Below are 20,770 nucleotides of genomic sequence, written 5' to 3'. Positions count from 1 at the left end.
GAACAATCTACTGGAATTGAATACGCTATTCATCCTGGCTGTATCACATTAGCTCGAATTCTCCGATATCGCTTTACTCCAGTCTAGATTCACGCAGCACCGGAAGAATTTAGGGAAAAACTCAGAGCTTTCACATTTGTTTCGGAGCGCTTTCAAGCTACCGATGCCTAATAGTTTCCTTTGTCTAGGATTTTTTGTGCTCTAGATGATCAAGTGTGTTTTGCTTCAGTTAAATCTCTGCTAACGTTGCTCTATAATAGATAAGGCAGGGTAGCAAGACCTTGTCGTTGCTCGATCGCTTGATTTTTCATCGAGGCGATCCGTGGCAACAATCCTACGGGTAGCAGTAACCAGTTGGGCAAACAAGTCATTCACAGCAGATGTCAGCAGAACAATGTCAATAATCTCTGCGGCTAGCAGTAGTGGGCATGTCTTCAGGATGTTTAGAGCCTACGCCATTTTTTCTGAAATCAACCTGCTTTACTCGGCCGATCGTTGAACGAACGGTGACTCAGCAGCTGCAATAGCGATTTTGTGTTGCTGTTAGATAAACGCAGGTCAACGGCGTAATTGCATGGTATACCATTGGACAGCAAACGGCTGCAGGACAAGTGGTAGTCGTAGTAGGGGCGGCTGTTAGTGCACCTCTGTTTCTGCTGTTAAAGTCAAAACTAAAGAAAGACAACACCGTCTTAGTGCCAATGGCAGCTGCGGAAGCACCAACTATCTCGACGTCAATTTCGTTTCATTTTGCTGCAGTAGCAGTTGTAACACCTCCGAAATGATTTTAGTGAAACGAAATGAGGGAGACTCATCTAGATGGGCTGCTTGCTAGCTGGTTTGTGCGCGCTGCGCGGATTCCAGCCAAAATTGAAGATTGTTGAAGATATGATTGTTCCTATCTCGTTTTGCCATTGTTGGCGTAGCGTTTTCTATCTTCTTCCAGGAGCGATGGTGTACTGCTTGCTCAGCAAAGGGAAGAATGTCTTCAGGTTGATGCCTCCTCTGGGGACGCGTCCACTGGGACCTGCGGTTCGTTCTTTCACCTTTGTTCGGTCTGAGGAGCTTTCGCGACCGAACAAGCAAGCGTTTGCAGCGAAAGAGAGAGAGAGAGAGAGAGGGCGAGTAAGTGCGAGGGCACTCTTACGGCCAATAACAGCCACTGTAGTGGCAAAACCAGCAGCAGAACTAGGAGTGGTGCTTTTACAAGTTGAACCAGAAAGAAACGAAGAAGGGTGCCACGGAGCGCTCGATTGACGGGTAGGGCGCCTGGCACTGTGTTCTCCGAGTTTCCTGTTCATCGTAGGCCATACAAGGCACGACTCTGTTTCTGCTGCTGTTCAGTTAGAGTGAACTGTTCTGCAGACGAAAATGGCGCGACGGCAGAACTCAGCCGGAAGGGCTGCGTGGCTGGGAACAGGAAGAAGGGCCACAGGCAGAAGTCGGAGAGAATGAAAGCCACGTCACGAAAGTACGAGCTCAAGGTTTCCTCAGCCGCAAAGGAAAGCTCACTTGGATTGGTCGGTTAGCTTGCTGGTTTGGTTTGACGGTTGGAGTGCGGCCGAACACAGCTAAGGCAGGATGCAGCTAAACGCTGACCTTGATACCTCGATGTTGCCTGTCTTCTCGTGGCCTGTTTATTAAGACATATACAACTGCCACTACGATGAAACAGTGGTAGACTGTTGGTACCGGTAGACTCCGGCTGCCAATGCGGCTGAGAATGAGATAAATATGCATCTTAAGACCTTTGTAGCCTTTTATGTGTTCCTGGAATGGCCACTTACTTGCTCTGCAGGATTGAAGCGTACTACAGGGTGAATGGCAATCATCGCAGGTTGGGATTTTGACGAGACAAGACCGATGATACGACTGATGCGAATACTATGCGAACTATAGTCAAGGGCGGTACAAACATCAAAGCTAGAAGGAAGAAAATAGGACAGACTTCAGGCCACTTCTGTAATTTTTGGGGCAAGGTGTAGGCAAATTAGCTTGTATATTTTGTAAGAATTCTATGAAAAGTTGCCTACTTTCCTGTCTTTCATCAACCGTTTTGATGCCTACCAAGAACCTCCTACGAGAGCTCTTCTGGGGCTCCTTTTAGGAAGTCTTCTTTCCTTTATTGATCAGTACTACTATAACGGCGCAAAAGTGCACCGTACCGGCCAACTCATATTTCGGAAAAGGAGCGACTCTGTTACTCTTACGCTCTCTACGGTCGGCCTCGATTAGCCCGGCCATCCTATGTCAAAACATTGTTTATAAACCACCCGCTTTAGCCTGCTCATACGCTCCGAGACCTACTCATACCTCACGTTGTGGGCACAGGGCGCAAGATTGCAATGTCCACACATCGAAGCCAGACAACAGGGTGTCTGCTGGATTTCTGGAAGTCAACATACGAGATGGAGCCAAAAACCATAGAATAGAAAAGGAATTAGGTAGCCTTTCCTTTTTCCCTTCTCCGTCTGTTTCTTTTCGCCAGAGTTTTTTTGCTGGAACCCCCCGTAGCCCAGTCGCTTGTCTGTCAGTCAGTACGTTCTTACCTTCTTTCTTCAACCCATCTGTTCTTCGGGTCTTCTTCTGCGGGTGAACGCAAGCATGAGCGGCCGCGGTGGTTGTACCAGCCGTGCTGCCAATTCCTCCTATCTTGCTCCATGGTGGAGCGGAGCTCTGTCAGGCCGCCCAAAGAAGATGGCAACCGAACAGACGAGCCTCTTTCATCGTTCGTGCGAAATTGGCCGTCCGCGGAAGTGCATGTGTTACATCGACTGTCCCTGAGGCAGGTTAGTAGAGAAAAGGGGAGATGAAAACGACGAGCACCAATAGCTAGTGGCTGGCAAGAGGGGGTAGGGTGAACACCAAAGCGAACTGTCTGAACCAGAACAACCATCGCTTTATCCTGGGTTGGATCTCTTCCCTGTCTGCTGTTAGGCTGTCTGTCCCCTTTCGTCGGCACACCGACCAGCAAACCTAGTAACCGCCCAGACCATCAACGTATAGCCTGGGTTGTGACGGGGCGCAACTATACACTATGATTCTGTTGGAGAAATCCCGTTGTATTTTTTATGTTCAGCAAGAGTAAAGCCTTGCAACATAATGTTACTTTGGAGTTACTATCGTACGCAGTGCATCTTTTTAAATAGCAATAACTTCAATAAAATACTTTAGATACTTTAGCGGAAAAAAAAAATGCCGCTTTAGTGTAACCGTGTGCGAGTGATGGGAAATAATAGTAACGACATCAGAGGCATCCTACAGTGGCCAGAGGAAACCAGAGCAGTTAGCCCGGCGTTTTAGCAAGTGTGCCCTGCCTGAAGCATGGCTTCCACTATAACTGCTCTTCGAAAAGTAGGTCAGCCATTTATACAGCAACATACTCGCATTGACAAAAGAGCCGACATTCGGCATTCGCTATTCGCTATTCAACATGGATCCGGGGTGAGACAGCGGCGAGTAAAACATGGATGTTATAAGGCGACCGACATATTCACTGACGACTACTAGTCCCTTCGTTGTGGAGGGCAAACCAAACGGCGCAGAGTGGATTGAGGAAAGCGGTAGCCAACGACGACCAGCATATGGTCTGTAGCGCACGAGACGTACGGTACGTGTGTTGCCATTAGGGATTTGTTGTGAGGACGACAGAATTCATGCACACAGTAACCGTGTTTGCGTACGTTCGTATAGGGTATGTCGTTCTCGGCAACAGTAACATCGCCTGGGGCTAGTGCTGAAGAGGGAAGAAGTAGAGGGAGAAGCGTTAGAAGGGGTGTCGGAATAGAAGGAAGGATAAAATAGTAGAATCCATGGGTTTGTATGTCTGGAGTCTGCTTTAGCAACCTGACAAGCCTATCACGCATTACAAAGCACGCACCGGGCCTGTTTTAGCTGTTTCGAATTCCAAATTGATCTCCATTGTGAGATCTTCACTCAAACAGACAGAACAAATAGAGGGGCGTCAAATCTGAGTATGCAGCGACTAGCATTTCCTGACGTAACTTCGGGGGACTTACGTTCTGATATCAGTATCCATCTCCAAGGCTGGTACATACCCAGATGTTACTATCAACGCTATCATATATGGTAAGCTGATATGAAGTTTCCTCACTTGGCTCTTCTCGGATAGCTGCTCGTTGCAAGCAAAGTACACTCAGGTCGAGAGTGAAGTTCGCTAATCTTTCTCGTCACTGCGAAAAGCTGCGCGGAGATGAAACAATATTTTGCGACACTCCTTTCTCATATGAACGAAGTACTAAATAGGACATCGGTACAATATACACTGTCGAATATCATGCTTACCGTTATACTAGTACATGGTAACACAAAGGCACCTCATAGCACAGACATGGTTGCACGTGTCGAGAAACAAGTGTAGCTGCGCTTGCCCTTCTGTGAACAGTTCAGCTACGAGGTTTGATACCCGCAAACCTTTGTAAGCTCATCCCCATGTAAAGCACATGCGGAAATCTCCGATAAATGTTTTGTTGAAAGACCTTTCGTTGTCGTTATTGTTGCTTTATTGTTTATACACTGGTGATTTCGAAGGACAAACTTGCTAATGGATAAAAACAGGCGTCATTTACGCCCATAGGACAATGCCACTTACCGGCAAGCAGGAGGGACTGCTTGGCGTTTTGTTGGTGCGTGCTTTTTTCTGACAGAGGTTCACAGTCGGACGCGCTAACGTACGAGTTCGTATAAAGCATACTTGTAGTAATAGCAGCATGCAGTGGTTGAAAATCCATGGGCTAAGGATTCGAAAACAGTCGGAAGGCGGCAAGCGAACAATTCTAATTCAATAGGTCGTTGTCAGCGTCGCTACACCTTGCAGACTTTTCTCTTATTTTGCTTTCGATTCTTTTTGCATCTCTTTGTCCACATGCACGGCACAGAATAGACGCTACATCATTCTGTTCATAATATGCTAGGGCAGTGATGTTCCTTCGCCACTACCGTGACGGCTTCCGGGCTGCTGGTTCTTTCTGTCGTTATCGTCTTCGTTCCCTGTTTTGTTTTCTTGGCTAATGTTAACCGTCATAATTACGATTATGGTGTCAGGCTCTATGGCACTCTAGTTTTTGTGTGGTTAGATTTGTGTTAGTAGCTTCTCCGTCTCCGTCCGTTTAAAGTGGTACGACATGCATATATCGATATATAAGAGTATTTATGTACAGTTTAACGAATGACATTAGGGTATCGGTAGCATCGGCCTACCTCTTGTCTTTTGTGCTGTCGTACTTGTAGATTATTTGGCCTATTCCCTTTAACTGTATATATTTATCAAACACGCCACTACAATTTTTGCCTGCTTTGTGCATTGCAAAATATTCTTCGTGTCTTCCGCTAGCGTGTAAGATTGAGGTAATACCTTCGGTTCATGCATTAGATAGCATGAACCTTTTTCTCAGATCGGTTGAACTAATGAAGGTGGTAGATGGCAAACAAGGACAGCCCATGGATGAATAAGCTACTCTTAAAGCACAAATCGGAGGTGTTCAACGTCGGGCCTTATTAAAAAACTGGTAGCAACTTGTGTCAACTCAGATATGCCTGGTAATTTTTGACGTAGAATCTATTCAATATTTGTGGGTTTCCAGCTGTTCTGCCTGTTCCCATTTCTTTTTTTTTGATCAATAGCCAGTGCGTGAATGACTTAGTCAACCATCCAGCCGACTAGATGAACTGTTTTCTCAACGACAATACAACCGAAACAGCACAGTGGCATGAAAGGCCCGTGGGCAATGAGGGAAAATAGAACTAACTCTGCACTGTGCCACGTAGACATGCTATGGCGGTTACTACGGTACGACTGTCGGTGACACCGTTTGCTGCTGCTGCTGCTGCTGCTGCTACCGCTATCGCATTTCCCACGGCTGGCGCTGTTTCTGCAACATTTCTCAGGGAAAAGGCAGGCATCTTGTTTTCCGTCTGTCTGCAGAAGAAAAAAAACTCAAAGTAACACACAGAACGGTGAGACTGGAGGCTAGCGTGCCTTCAGCTGCACAGGCCAAGATTACACGAGGAAGCGCTGCCATGTTGGTTTGCTTTCTAGCTCGGGTTTCACTCATTATTCTTATTCTGTGCAAAATGAAAGAGACAGAGAAGGAGAGAGAGAGCGCGGAATGAAGGGAAACGTTACAAGGCAAAAGTCCGCTTGCCTCGTTTTAGCTACAATAACGGGCTCTTCGGTCCAGGCCAACCAGGGTTGCCACGTTGATTCCATGTTTGCCTTATTTACCTCATCTCACAACACTCAGATGGAATGCGTGCGTCACACGTAGGCTATGCACGTAAACACCAGCAGTAGCAGTAACTACAGCAGCGACAGCCACATAAAGCCTCGGTGCTACCAGGCTTTGCCATCTACGCAAAGATATCTCCGTACAGCGAGATCTTTAGGGATCTTCATTTGATTGCTAAGTTGCACTCAGAAGCCGATGAACTGCAGGGCACTTGCGAAAAAGGAAAACAATAACGTACGTTAACAATATACGCATAACTAGGGCAATAGATGCTGTTGGAGCACTTTTTCTCTCATTTCGCGCAGTTTCACTAGTTATTTTCCTTTATGGATCTCCAAAAATTTACACAATTATATGGCGCCTTGTGTTTTGGGACATTTGAGGATTTGGTGGCTGAGGAGTCGAACCACTGCACAATTAAGGGATCTATCTTTCCATAACTATAACAAAACTATACGACGTTACATTAATAATCTTTAAATGTGACATTTAATTAAAAAGTTCTTTTTGATTAGGACCGAATTTGCAATCACCTTTGTTCTTGCCTGCGTTTAGTTACTAATCAACGAACAGTGGTCATTTTTTTTTCTAAACTGGACAATGATGTATCACACTGTTTTCTGCTTCGTAGCATGTGCATGTAGACCTCATAGCTACTAAGGACGTAAAAAATATAGGCCTTCTGCTAATAGCCCTTATTAAAACTTTTTCCACGTAATACTGCGCCAATCTAGTAATAAGCACTGAAAGAGTTTTTAAGATGATTTCAGGAAAACCGGGTTGCTTTGTATGTGTTTTTGACAAACTTATAATGCTGATGGCTTTTGTATATGTTGTAGTGGTCCATTAAGAGGCACGCTGGGTTGCAAGGTCTCTTAACGGTAAACTTGACGGGATTAGTCTGACCACAATAGGGTCAACAGCATCTGTTCTAAAGGATTCTAATCGTGCCAGCTGTCTTATATATTATTATTACATTAAACTTTTTATTTTGATATGTAAATGTTTTCATTGTGTTTGCCCTTTACTCTTCGCTGTCGGCTACCTGTCCTCATCAAGTGCCACATCCCATCACATTTTGTCCGCATTTAAGCGCCTTTTTCTGTTTACATGTTTCTGACGTACAATTTTCTTTCTGCGTTTGCTTTGCCGCTTTGTTACAGGCTAAGGTCGACAGAAAATGCGTACGAAGTGAAGTCGCGTTTGAGTGTCTACGTATTGAGCGCTGAACCTCACGCCCAACATCGAGGACAATTTCGGCGTCCTTGAGAGACACTTTAAATATGACGCCCCGGTTATCTAGCACCATCGGCACCGCTGCCACTACCGTATTCATATGCGTTTTCGTCCTTTTCCTGCAAACGGCACGGGTGGATAGCCAACAACGTAAGTCGCGTTTCGAAGAATACCAAGAAACATTCCCTCGGCTCGGAACCTCTAAGGTTAAACATTTTCTTGAACTGCATAGATGTCGAGGCATATGTGTGTTTGTGTCCGAGTGTGTTTATAGGCGCAACCCTACCTACAAGCTGCAGCAGTGCTGTCTGCTACCAATGGGACATACGTCTGTGTACTGCGACGTGTATGTTGGGCATACCGAACGTTACTTTGGCGTATCTCTGATTGTATCGTAACCTTGGCTTCGTTAGAGAGATCCACCCACAGCTCTGTGAGCTCTTCTGTAACCTTGACATCCTGATAAAGTTGGCTCGCGAACCCGCCTGTTCATTAGCGCAGGATCGTATGGCATCGTTCCGTGTGCGTGCATTCGTCCGCCTAGCATTATCTCCTTGTCATGATCAGTTTTAGCATTGAGAAGGCCGGGTGGCCTAGCAGACTAACCGAACTTGCAGGCCATAGGACAAGCTGCAGATATGCTGTGCTGGAGATAGCAGCAGCAGCAGGCCTGCAGATCTCCCCTTAACCTCGCATCTGTGACTCGACGTAACTAAGAGCCTGCTTTCAGAATAACTCTCTTCGCTCGATAACGTCCTAATTTACTGAATAATAATTGATTTAGTGGAAGGAAAGCTGAGAAAGAACATACTGTGTCACTTTTCAGTTAGTTTAACTAGCTAGCTAGCTAGCTGGTTAAGCCTTGTAATTATGAGTCAAGTAGCCGTTGATTGTTGTTAACGAGTTCGCAATGCTATGATATGGTCCTATACTGACAATGAGTTAAGTACCTGTGTAACATCTACCCGAAGTGGCGAGTAACGAAAGGAGAATTATAATTCGACATGTTCGCTCGGACCTCCTTCCACAAAATGCAGAATTGTACTTGTTTTCGGGATCAATTTATATTCAACTCTGCCAAGTACTACATAAAAATATTGATGATTATCAGTGGAACTGTGCTTCAGTGCTGTGCCTATACGTACACGCATACGGGGTCCTGTTGATTACACAAAAAGGGTGCTGATAGCATCACCTAACTGCCTAGGTGACTAAGGACAAATAGCTTTGAATTGCTTCGGGAAAGGCTCTACAAGTTTGGATATATAGTTTCAGTAGCTATTGTCAAAAGCTGATTGCGCTTCACCACAATTAGGATCAGCGAACGTTCCGCAAGAAGAAGATTTAGCTATTCCGAAATGTGGAGGACATACAGAGCAACGTGTAGTCACGAGCAAATTTGCTAGCCGCCCTAGAACCTGCGAAATAACTGCAACAAATAGGTGAATAGGATATAGCTGCTCGTACTACCGTTTGCGTTCAAATCCATGCGGCTGCTTAAAATCCTTAAAGTAATATTGAATTTTAAGTAAAAGGTAATGTGTTATTTACGTATCGCGCCTGATCGTAGTACATTGCCTGTCAATTGTCGAAAAATATTTCCCTACAGTGTTTTCAGTCGTTGCCGTTACTGCTGCTATTCCACACGTCGGGTTCGCTTTCGCATTTACTTCTTTGTCATGCACGTTACTTAAAAACGAAATGGACCTATTAAACGCTACTAGGTTCGATCTTACTCGAAGCATGCCTACACATACGTCAATATGGGTCGACATGTTGCATGCAGCAACTGTTATAGCAGTTGTTGCAGCTGAAACATTGTTTAGCTGTTTCCGCTAGACGATCTGTCGCTACAACATATGCCTCAGTGCTACGACAGCTGCGTCAACGCATCTTTCCGTGCCCAATCACTCTCAAGAAACGCTTAGCAATTATGTTGGGAATGCCGGAGTTATAAATTGCACTAGATGCAACAAGTTTCGCTATTTTTCCTCTTAGCAAAACAAGTTCAGAGAAAAAAAACCCGCAACATTATTTGCTCTAACCAGTTCTCTTGAGCTAACTTATCAGTCTTGACTTATGTCTCACGACTTGTTTATCAGCAAGACTGTTTGTAAAGCATTACGTCTACATAGAAGTTAGGCTTAACTTAAGGCTTTTTAAATTTTGTAGCCGTTTCCCCCGCTACCCAGCACCAATCTCCAGTCTGGTCTTCTATTCTGCCAGACCGCTCGCTTTTTCTTGAAAGTCCGAGTAAAAATAAGGGACGCGCCCAATTAACAATAACTTGCACTAGCTTTGCAAATCGCCGAAATCGGTTGATCGTGCCGAATCTGGTACTGCTGCTACCGCCGCCTCAACGATTTAATACGGCAGTGGATGATCCGATCGTTCCAATCCCTCCAAATGCGAAGAATCGGAAGGAGGCGAACCAAGATGCAAATGTGCACACCTTGGTTTCCCTTGTGGACAGCACCAACCACTGCAGATATCACCTCCCATCGACCCGCAAAAGGCTCGCTTGGCAAGGCAAGTCGTTCGTTCAGCGGCCTCTTGTTCTCGACGGCAAAGCCGCTTCAGGGGTCGACTTGAGTTTTCCTGAGGACGCCATGCTAACAATCTACACAAGTATGTATTAGCTCGCACATCATAGTTATGTATGCACAGCGTCCGCTTGCCTCATGAGGCAACGGGAACGCTTGTGTTGCCTACAGTACACTATATAGCAATGGCGGTTATACTGGGCTCAAGCGCAGCCGGCAGCAGCAACAGTAACGGCCAATGGAGGACAGGGCCTCTTGTTGGGAAGCGAAAAGAGGAGATAGCGTAGTGAAGAACATCAAATAAAAGCGGCGGGCGGACACGACGAGTAAGTCCATGAAGAGAGATCTTCCCGCGCAATGATTACTTCTCCACGCCCCGCTATTCTAAGCTGAGTAGAAACGGGAAGGGGTGCCGAAAAATAGAAGAGCTTTTGACAGAAAAAAGACGTGAAAGAAGAGGTACCCTCGAGCAGCAGCGGCAGAGTATATGTTGGAAATGGCAACAACAATTTCGATATCCCTACAATGGCTTAACCGGGAGCTGGAAAGTGGAAGTAGGTAATTTTAAAGGATTTTAAAGGCGCTACGCACAAAGAAACAGTAAGAGAACAGGAACGGCAGTGCAAAAAGTTTCTCAGTGTCTTCAAACGACGCAAAAAGGAGGTATGAGATGAGTTTAAAAAGGGGTTGTTTTAAGAAACACTTGCTGTCACTGTGGACCACGGGAGTTATGGGGATTGTGGAGGCGTATTGCACCTTCAAAGAGCAGCTGCTATGTCCTATGGTTAATAAACGAATTTCCATGTAGTGGTCCTGCCAACTTTTTTTGAGAAGCCTAAACGATAACTGGCTAGAATATAGGATTTTAATTATATAAGTAAGAATTTAGCACAACAAAAGCGTATTTCTCGCTATAGTGTACTTAACCAGAAGAAAATATTTTCTAGGGTAGCTATCAGCTTTTCCTTAGCATGACTATGCGACCATCATAGATCGAGTATATCATTTTTAAATCATTCATATGAAAGCGTTTACTTTTCTTTTTTTGCATTAGCTTATTATTTTATATACATGTTAGTCTTAATTAAATGATTTTAATCTTGTTTAGTACTTGGTTAGGTAATAGAAATACCTGGATATTCTTAACCTATATTTAATTTCTGCCGAACCGCAGATGTACGACCACAACAGTTTGCTATTGAGCCAACAGCGCGTACGGCCATTGTCGGCGACACCGTGGTGCTGGCGTGCCGTGTCACCGACAAAGCCGGAGCGCTTCAATGGACTAAGGATGGCTTCGGGTTAGGCACTAACCGCAATTTGTCAGGATTCCCACGTTATCAGATGGTGGGTAGTGATGATGAAGGCGACTATTCGCTTCACATTAGCCCAGTGGCACTCGAGGATGACGCCATGTACCAGTGCCAGGTTGGGGCGTACGATGGCGTCAAGGGCATTCGGTCGCGGACGGCGCATTTCACTGTATATGGTAAGTCTTTACATTAGATTTCAATGGAAAGTTTTTCTTTTCTCTAGTTACCGAACTAGGTACTACCATTTGATTTTTGGTTGAGTCTGCTAAGAGTGCTCGCAACATTATAACTAATTAATAAAATATTGAAACGTAGTTATAGCTAACTACGTCTTCTTCAATACCTGAAGGTGAGTCACAACTAAAAGTGCATCAAATTTCTGTGCTATGGAACGTTCCCTGGAAGTCGCTTTGTGAATACATCTGTGTTAGTTTTACATCGAACTATTTTTCTCACAATTTAAATTTCTCCCAGTTCCTGCACTAAACGAAGTTTACCAGCTTCCAAAATCTGTGAAGATGACAAAACTGTGCCTGGATATATGCTTTCCTTAGCATTTTCGGCGCATGGAGTCGTTCAGTACCCTAAGATTTTAAACGACCTACTGCCAACCATAGATAAAGGAGAAAAAATTAGGGGTTTGGAGTGTGTTTTGCGTCTATGGTAATGGCTGCAGCAGTAAGAGCGACGGCTGGTTAACGCGTTATTGCTGAAAAATTGCTGTGAGCTCTTTTGCCGGCAGCCATCTAACCAATGCCGGGCGCACGCTGAACCCAAGCCCCGGCCAAGTCCTTCCTTCCCCACGTCAGTTGCTTGCGTTTAATGGAGTCTCCAAAGCCTTTGAAAAGAAAAAGTGATTTAACTGAGGACGTTCGACTTTTTTTCTTCTAGCGCCCCATTGCCAGTCACAGTTACCTGATAGCCATGTCAGCAGATAGCACCGCTCAGCATAGGAGTAGACCACGTCTTGCCGCCCCCATGTAGTTGGTCCGTCACGCCCTTGCTCCTAGCCACTGCTGGCATTTCTCATTCCTTTTTATGCTTCCTTTCTATGTCTTTCGGAATTTTTCTCCTTTTTTCACCTCCTAGCCAGTTGGCATGTGAGTCAACCAACCTTTTAACTTGGCCGCAAGAAAAAGCTAGCCGCCGTTAGTTTAGCGCGAGTTTAGCCTGATGCAGTCCTATACCCCACTATGTCGCTTTCTGTCGAACGTCGTCCCCAAGCTAAGTCGTACGTTCCCGGGCAACGAAGGCCGCAAAGGCTCGTTTGCTGGCAATCTCAAATTTTTTTGGCTCTTTCGCTGTTTTTCGCCAGACAACTCTGGCTGTCTAACTACCCAGCTGGCCTAGTCGCGACTACCTGACTGACTCCTCGAGCCAACTAGGGACATTTTTGAGAGTGAAATTCATCGCAAACAATGAATCCAATAGATAGCCCGCTGACAAGGGGAGAGATGGAGCTAGCTCGAAGTAACGAGTAGGGAGCCACTCGCAGTGTGACGACAATGACAGCGATTGTGACGGTAATAACAGCGATGTGATCAACACGTCTACCTGCTTCCTGGAAGTCGTGTTTTTTTCCATCTCTATCTTGCCTGTCAACCTATGTTACATCATAGCGCCATATGGGGCATAATTACACTAACATACCATTTTTTCTTTCATAAATTTGCAGCTCCTCCAAAACCACCGAAAATATTAAGAGGTACCGATATTACCCTCCGTGCCGGAGAAACCGTAAGCCTTACGTGCGAGTCGCTAGACGGAAAACCCGCCGCGGAGCTAGCGTGGCTTGACGGGGATAACAATGTTGTAAGCAATGGTGAGTTAGCTATAATTTACTATACAAACCAAAAATACCGATAGTAGACCAAACTAAATCAGGACAATTCGGTGGTAGAAATACAAAATGCACAATGAAATGATTGGTTGACCTTACGACCCGTTAAGAGCATATAAAGGCGAAAAATATATTGAAGGTTTTATTATACAACCCTACAGTTCGTACTATGTTCTGCCATTAAGGTGACTACCAATAAGGTGCAAGCCAACAGCGTTTGTGTAAAAATCGGCTCCTGTCCTTGTTGGCTAGCTTTTACTATTTACACAGTAAATTTAGTTTAATTCCACTAACTCTCTATTAGAGCAACAGGTTTTTGTCTAGTTCTTGTCGGATCGTTTTCGTGTATGGTCGTTGGGGGTGCAATTTGCATGCGTCCTGTATTGCACGTATATCGACAATAATACATGGTCGCGCTGCGCAGTCTGCACCTGGAGCCTTCATATCTGTGTCTACAGTGATCGCCAATGCTTCTCGCATCCACTATAGGCAGTCGAACAATAGAATCCAATAGTGAATGCTGGTTCGCTTGATGCCGCCACTAGAGGCCCTAGCTGCTTTTCCAGGCTACTACTATGCGACGTAAGGCTTCACAATTGTGATATACTACAACCACTCGACTACTTCCGCGATCGGTTTGTCCCTTCGGAATTTGTCTGTCCTCATATCCATAGGCCCCAATCGCTCGCCTCTGAGACAGTGTGCTTGTTTCCTCCTTTTCCCCTTATCGTGGCTGCAATAGCTGTAGGGCATCCCACGCTATCCGCCCAGCAATTGATTCAGCGTTCGGTCACGCCAATACTTACTACTAAACGGGTATATCGCTCACAAATATGATCAAGTGTTGCTTTGTCCGCCTCACTAAACAAGTGGAGTCTTAGCTAGCATGTACCACTGGCTTTATTATACGACCGCGTCACTTCAGCGGCGACAATGGCAATGCCTGAGCAATGGCTAGTGCTGAGCGAAACGAAGTACGACGCTCTTTCTCCACTTGCGTTCGTCATTGTCGGTCGTCATGGTTCAAACAATTAAAATAGCACCATGAGGATACTGAGGACAGTTACGCAAGCATTCAGCCTCGAGGCCTTGCTGTGCGAAAGATAAAGATCTTTTGAATCTTTGACCGAATAACTGGCGATAGAAGTAGCCACCGCGACGGCTACACCTATGATGACGACCGCGCTCTCTTGTTTCAATATTTTATGCAGCAACATTTCACTTCTGCTGCTGCATCCTTGATAGGTAGCGTTTTCCTCATTTCTCCCTTTATCCATCTTCGTCGTTTTTCAACGTGACGCGCTCGATTTTCCCTTTCCGTTCCCTCGCTCTTGCATACTATACGAAGTGTGTGTTGTACGTGTATTCTGCGTACGCTCCGAGAATTGATTTACTGTTCTGTATGTATACCTCTCTATTGCAGGACTCGAGTACAAAAAATCGCCGTCGAAAAATAACAAACGCGAGAACGCTGAATTGACATGGACGTTCGAGGCCACCAAGGAGCTCAACGGCCAGCGGCTTACCTGTCGCGCCGAGAACCCCGCTCTCAAACAGCCTCTCATAACCGCTATCAACGTAAGGGTTCAGTGTAAGTATACAACAACAAGCACCAACGAGTCTGTGGTAGACTGACTGGATAGGCAGGTGGGTAGAGTGAGCAACAACTGTTTGGCTTTATGCTGCTGGAGGTATCTGGAGAGGAGAAAAAGAACGAAAAGCCGCAGGAAATTGTAGTAGCGATCAAAACCAAGACAGGCTAGACCGAAGTCGGATTAACACGTCGATGGCGTCTGGCATCGAGCTGAGGCTTAGCGTCGGCCTCGCCGTCATATCCCAACCGTAAATAACGGCAAAAACAGCAGCCACACGCAGCTACAACAACAATAGCGACAGTGATAATGACAACAATAACCACGCCAAGCCAATGCCAGCATTTTATATGGAGCCATTAAGGCGATGGCTCCAGCACCAGTATGGCCATATGAACACAGGTTTGTATATACAGGTGGCTGTAGGTTTACAAACGAAAACGATTGCAGTTAAAGGGAGTGGAGGAGAGATTGAGAAATGGGGAACGAGGTGAGAGAACACGAAACGACTACAAGCTTTTTGCAACGGGAGTACCGTTGATTTGTGTCTAGCCCGCTGCTAGTAAGCGGCGCAACAAAAAGCCCGTGAAGCCAAAGTATCACTTCTCACTGCCTCTCGGGAAACGTTCCGAGAGATGACGCTGTTATTGCTGGAATAGCTGGGCCGTCTTGGGTCGTAAATGAAAACTGGTTGGAGCAGGGGGTCGCTGCCAAGGAGCCAAGACCGACCAACCGACCGGCTGAGCGTCAGCCAGCCATAGATCCCCTGCGCTCTCTGCCTGTGTTACCCACCCACCACTAGTACTATCATGAGGGCAACAGCTACCTGGACGTGTACCGCGTCTTTCTGCGTCCTTCTTTGCCTTTCACACTTTCCCCGCCGCTAGCTTTGTCTCTTACGCGCCTTGCACCCGATGTATTCGATGGTGACCTCGGCTCTGATCCCAGTCCTTGCTTGTTTTGGTTATCGTTCATTCTTATCCTCACGTTTTACACGTTCTATGGTCCCGATTTTACCGTCTTCTTCGGCTGTCTCTTTTCAGATGCCCCAGAGATCACACTGACAGTGAACAAGGATGAGATTCATGAGCAAGACAGCGTCGAGTTACGTTGCAAAACGTCAGCCTTTCCAGAACCCTTGTCGATACACTGGTACCGAAACGACGAACCTATTAAAGCTGATGACGGCCAAGATGTGTTAGAGCTGACCAAGGTCTCTCGCAAAGCCAATGGTGACATGATCTCATGCGAAGTCCGTAACGCTGTCGGAGTAAATCGTTCCACAGTGGCACTCAACGTTATCTATAAGCCGCAGTTCAAGACGAGTGATAAGCCAGTGATGGCGGTTCTTGGTAAGTTTGCCAGCTGAAAAGCCAATCAAGCAACTAGCAATTATTTAATAAAAGGCACCAGATGGCTACTAATAACATTCGTATTAACAAGCGAAGTAATTGAATTATCTTGTCATGATCCATGACGGTAGTAGTGACAATACGCACCGTGTTTAGCCAGATGTCCGAATAACTTAGCTAATGACGGTCGAGTTGCGGTCGAGTCCTTCAGCGATCTATTACACAAAGAACAGTCGCAACAGGATGAAAGGATTCCATAGTTGAATGGTAAAAGCTAGCAGCGTGGTTACTCCACATACCTATGCTGACACGAATAGGGTACGTCTGTGATAGTATGAGGAAGGTAGGCATAGCCCGAAGTCATCTATCTGCTTTACTTAGCAGATTGACAATACTAGCAAATGAATCGGAAGTCAATAAATACGTTGATTAGATTAGAGATATGCGTACCTGTGAGCGAGATTGATTGAAACATGTTGAAATGTTAGCATAAATATCACATTATAAATAAAAATAAAATTGGCAATAAATGAATTTGATACTCAACCTTTTCTTCGAAATCCACGTAAACCAGCGATCTTTCCGGAAGGGAAGGTGTCTAGCAACCAGTGACCTTAATAAACCTGAGACCTCGTGTAAATATTCGTGTTACTTTAGCACAAAGAAATAGGTTGAAATGAAGAGCATTAGTAGCTTAGTCAGAGACGTACACTGCCGTTGAACAAATACATGTAAATCGTAGAAATGGGTATACTACGCAAGTAAATAAATACGATATTATATGTAATGTAATCGAAGGCTAGCACAGATGTTGTGAACGCAAGAGGCGTCCTTTGCGAAGCCTTTGCCAAAGTAGTCTCGTCAGCGCATGCGTCAGTACGCACAATTAGCTGCCATTTACGTGCTACTGCACGCGATAGTTTGTTTAATGCACGATATCCTCAGCAGGGAAGCTGGTACAAGGTGTGTGTCAAGTTCATGCGAGTGCCTGCATTCGAGTCAAACTTGGCTGGTTTGACTCGCAGCAGCAGTAACAGCAGCAGCATCTATTGCTGCGCTACTGGTGACGATGGTAGCAGTTGCAGTTCCAGTTGTAGGATAGAGCGGCATAGATAAAGCGCCATCGGGTCTATCATTGAAGTCTACTAGACTTCAACAGCCGAGGTTCGGGTTGATCCACATGATGGAGTTAAACAGGTGGGAATGAAAAAGGGCTACCGAGGCTTAACGGTGAGAGAAAGGGTGGCGACGGCGAATGATAAGACAGACTTTTCAATATTTCATTCACCTATTCGTCGTCCGGCTCGAGTTTCGGCAGTCTGTTTGCCGTGTACAGCATTACCAGTGCTTCCACTAGAACAGCTGACTCCGCTTGTCCGTTGCATTTACCCCTCATGCCAGCATATCTAACTAGACAGTAACGGAAGCAGCCTGCAGAAGCGCCTAGGTACCGAAACGTGGAACGAGTTATTGGTCGGTGAGTGCTTGATTAATGGCGTGCAGCCGTCGATAAGAGTGGCTTAAGGAACCTGGCAGCATGAAAGAGGATCATTTAGCTTGCCGTTCGTCTATCCACCCTATAAAACAAGAGGAAACGGCGGACCACATGGTCGTTCGTGGAAGTGCTGAGATTGTTCGTAGCCTAGTATAGCCTTTATCACCTTACTTTCCTTCTCGGCTTCTTTTTCTTCTGACATGGCATGTATTTGTAATAACTTTTCCACTGCCATCATCGGCTTTAGGCACCGAAGTCGCGATTAGCTGCGATGTCGATAGCAACCCTAAACCGGAAGTCGTGTGGACACGCCAGGGCTCGAATGTGGTGCTAGGTAGACAACAGGTTTATGTCATACGCGAGATGACGCCAAGCGACGTCGGGACGTACACTTGCCGCGCCACAGTTCCAAAATTCCCGGTAAGTTGCTTGATTTCTCTACATGGATACGATGAATTTAAGTAACGCTATAGCAACAACTACCACCATTAGATCATGCACTTCCATCAACAGGAATAACAACAGCGTATGCCAATTCATACACATGCTTTCATGGAAAATGCATCGACTGAATCTTAAAAAAATTCTATTGTACTGCTAGTTCGCGATTCTAATGTAGTCACTATTTATTATGCATGTGCTAAATAGTCAAGGTCGGTCTGAAGCGTCGGCTGCGACTGGCTGACGGCAGGATGGAGGAGGGCCAGGGGGTTATATGAACAACAAACGGGTCTACTCGCAGCGCTCCCTATGGAACTAACGTAGTCTTCGTCGTAACTGACTGGGAGGCTAACGCAACGAAGGTGGTCGCTGGCTGGTGCTTCTTTGGACCTCGTCGACTTCTCTGAGTAAAGGAAGTGGAACTAAGGGTGAAGGCAGAAGCGGGTAAAGCAAGTGTGCGGCCGTGGCTAAGATAACGGAGGTGGTTGGAATGGGGGTGGGAGCACGCGCTCGAGGCAAAGAACAATGGACGTATTTAATAAACGCTGACGCCTAACAAGACTCAGATTGATGTACACGTGACAGACGGCCCAGCTGCCCTAGTCACCGTTCCACGGTCGCATCGCCCGCCGCTGCCCTCAGGCTTATGCAGCTCGGGGGAACTTACGAAGAAGACTGCTTGTTTGCTAGAGCTAACGCTCGCGAGGTTGGCGAGCGAAACAAAGACATGCTTTGAGAGGAGACACACAATGGGGCCACCGAGCCGAGAGGCTGCTGCCGCTGCCGTCCCGCCGAACGTTTCTATACAGCGAAACGGGAAACTAAGTAAGTGAGCATTACGAAGAGGGGGGGGGGGAATAGGGACAATGCGCAGGGCAAAACCGAGCGACCAGTTGACTAACCGACTGGGGACCAACCCTTGCAGCCCACAGCGACGAGGCCCCTTCTGCCTACTTGGCTAGAACGACAAGGTTTGCCGCTGTTCTGCCAGTTAGGCTTCGCCGAAGAAGTGTGCGGCCAATTGTTATGCGCGACACCTCGCTTAAACTTGACGTGTATCACGTGCTGTTCTATTTCGCCCCTGCCCTTCACCGGCTCTCTGCTCACTGTTTTCTGTACTCAGTTTTTATCCACGTTTGTAGCTTGTTTGCCCTTATCGCCGCCGTTGTTATTGTTGTTGTTGCTGCTGCTGCTGTTATTGTTGTCTACAATTTGCTTTGCGAACAATTGATCAGACCCATGTATGATAGGCTACCCATTTTTTGCAGGATATTACCAACGATTACCATGTGTATATTAAGGGCGCTCCGCGAATCATCTCACCGCCGTTGCAGTATGCTAGTGAGGGTGCAGAAGCACGCGTCGAGTGTCTCGTTCAGGCTGTTCCACCAGCAACTCGCGTGCAGTGGTTCAAGGACGGCGTACTCATCGACACTGACAAGATTCAGGGCTACCACATTGCTCGTGAGCCGCTTCCAAGTGGCGAGCGTAATCTGCTTGTAATCGAGCGTGCTACCGCGAGCGACTTTGGCGAATACAATTGCACCGTACAAAATACGTTTGGCGAGCATTCAGCAACAATCAGCGTCGAATGCGACCGTAGGGCAGCCACGACACTCCTCATGCTCGGCGCGACGGCAGCAGCAATCTTCATCGTACTATTTGCAGTTACGATGACCATTTGTCTCCGGAAGAAGCCCCCGCCTCAAGGTAAGCTCAATCCTTTTTTTCTCTTTACCTTACGTTCGTCAAGACTTATTGTTCATCGCTTGCTGCTAGCACTGTTGCATTAATGCTGTATCACTCGCAGCACAAGCGTGATCATTATCATCATCTACAACAGCTATAGAAACCGCGGCAGGATCTGCAACAATGATAGCTTAAATTAGGATGGTCACCACCGGAACCACTCATGCCCTATGAGAAGCTGATTATTGAAATGAATGAGTGTGTGGTATAAATTTCTGAACGGCGGGATACGGTGAGCTGGGAACAGGTCGTCTCAGAAAATCCAAAGTTAAATTAACTGCTAAGCTAGTGTACAATACTAGGAAGGAACAATCCCAACTCGTTATTTGCGGTTGTTGGCTAGCGTGTGTTGAGCTTTGCGATCTACCCGGAGGTATAGCCCTAGGCCATTAAGGTTTGAACAAACACTGCATTTATGCTCACAACGCTGGTATACCTCTTGACTGCAGTAACGTAATACGGTTGCTATTCGCTGTTGTCTGGCAACGACTAAGCTATATCGATAAAGTTGGTCAGAGCCGTCGTCCAATCGAAATAGTGGGGGTATCGTACATAGAAGTTACACTAGCCTTCAAATAGTAACATTATTAGTGTGTCTTACTATACTTTGTTATTTTGTAGATTTCAAGGAAACCCCGGGTAAGCCTCTGTCAACCGGCGGGTTAGTATCGGATAAGGATAACAATTCGTCCGGTGGGGAGTCCGACATGAAGGTCGAAATCCGCACTGCGTCGTCACTGTCCAACAATGAAAACAATTCACCACAGCATACTCCGCTAACCGCTATGGATAGCTCTTGGGATAGTGGAGTTCCACCAGACGCCAGTACACTACCCCCATATAAAGCGTTCAACGACTACACATGTTCGTCCTACCAGGCACAAACGAACATACTCAGTAACAAACCTCCCGTAAGTGTATCATCATTTCATCGAATTTATGAGGCGTAGGTGCCGTCCTA

The 20,770-nt window shown here is 46.1% G+C and overlaps 1 protein-coding gene across 3 annotated transcripts in view; it reads left to right on the top strand.

Annotated features, from left to right (window-relative positions):
• Positions 1-7,524: 7,524 nt before the first annotated feature.
• Positions 7,525-20,770, top strand: part of LOC111266505 (irregular chiasm C-roughest protein) — a 32,685-nt gene continuing 19,439 nt past the window's right edge. For all 3 annotated transcript variants that reach the window (XM_022844042.2, XM_022844041.2, XM_086970933.1), the window contains exons 1-8: positions 7,525-7,634; positions 11,202-11,516; positions 13,016-13,162; positions 14,604-14,771; positions 15,816-16,124; positions 17,867-18,039; positions 19,329-19,770; positions 20,431-20,720. In XM_022844042.2, the coding sequence (XP_022699777.1) occupies positions 7,532-7,634; positions 11,202-11,516; positions 13,016-13,162; positions 14,604-14,771; positions 15,816-16,124; positions 17,867-18,039; positions 19,329-19,770; positions 20,431-20,720 (1,947 nt within the window). In that variant the 5' untranslated portion in view covers positions 7,525-7,531. The remainder of the gene's footprint in view (positions 7,635-11,201; positions 11,517-13,015; positions 13,163-14,603; positions 14,772-15,815; positions 16,125-17,866; positions 18,040-19,328; positions 19,771-20,430; positions 20,721-20,770) is intronic.

The sequence above is a fragment of the Varroa jacobsoni genome, unplaced genomic scaffold, assembly GCF_002532875.2.
Source record: "Varroa jacobsoni isolate VJ856 unplaced genomic scaffold, vjacob_1.0 scaffold_1092, whole genome shotgun sequence".
NCBI lineage: Eukaryota > Metazoa > Arthropoda > Arachnida > Mesostigmata > Varroidae > Varroa > Varroa jacobsoni.
Note: the sequence above shows the minus strand (reverse complement) of the source record. Positions and strands in the feature narration are given on the sequence as shown.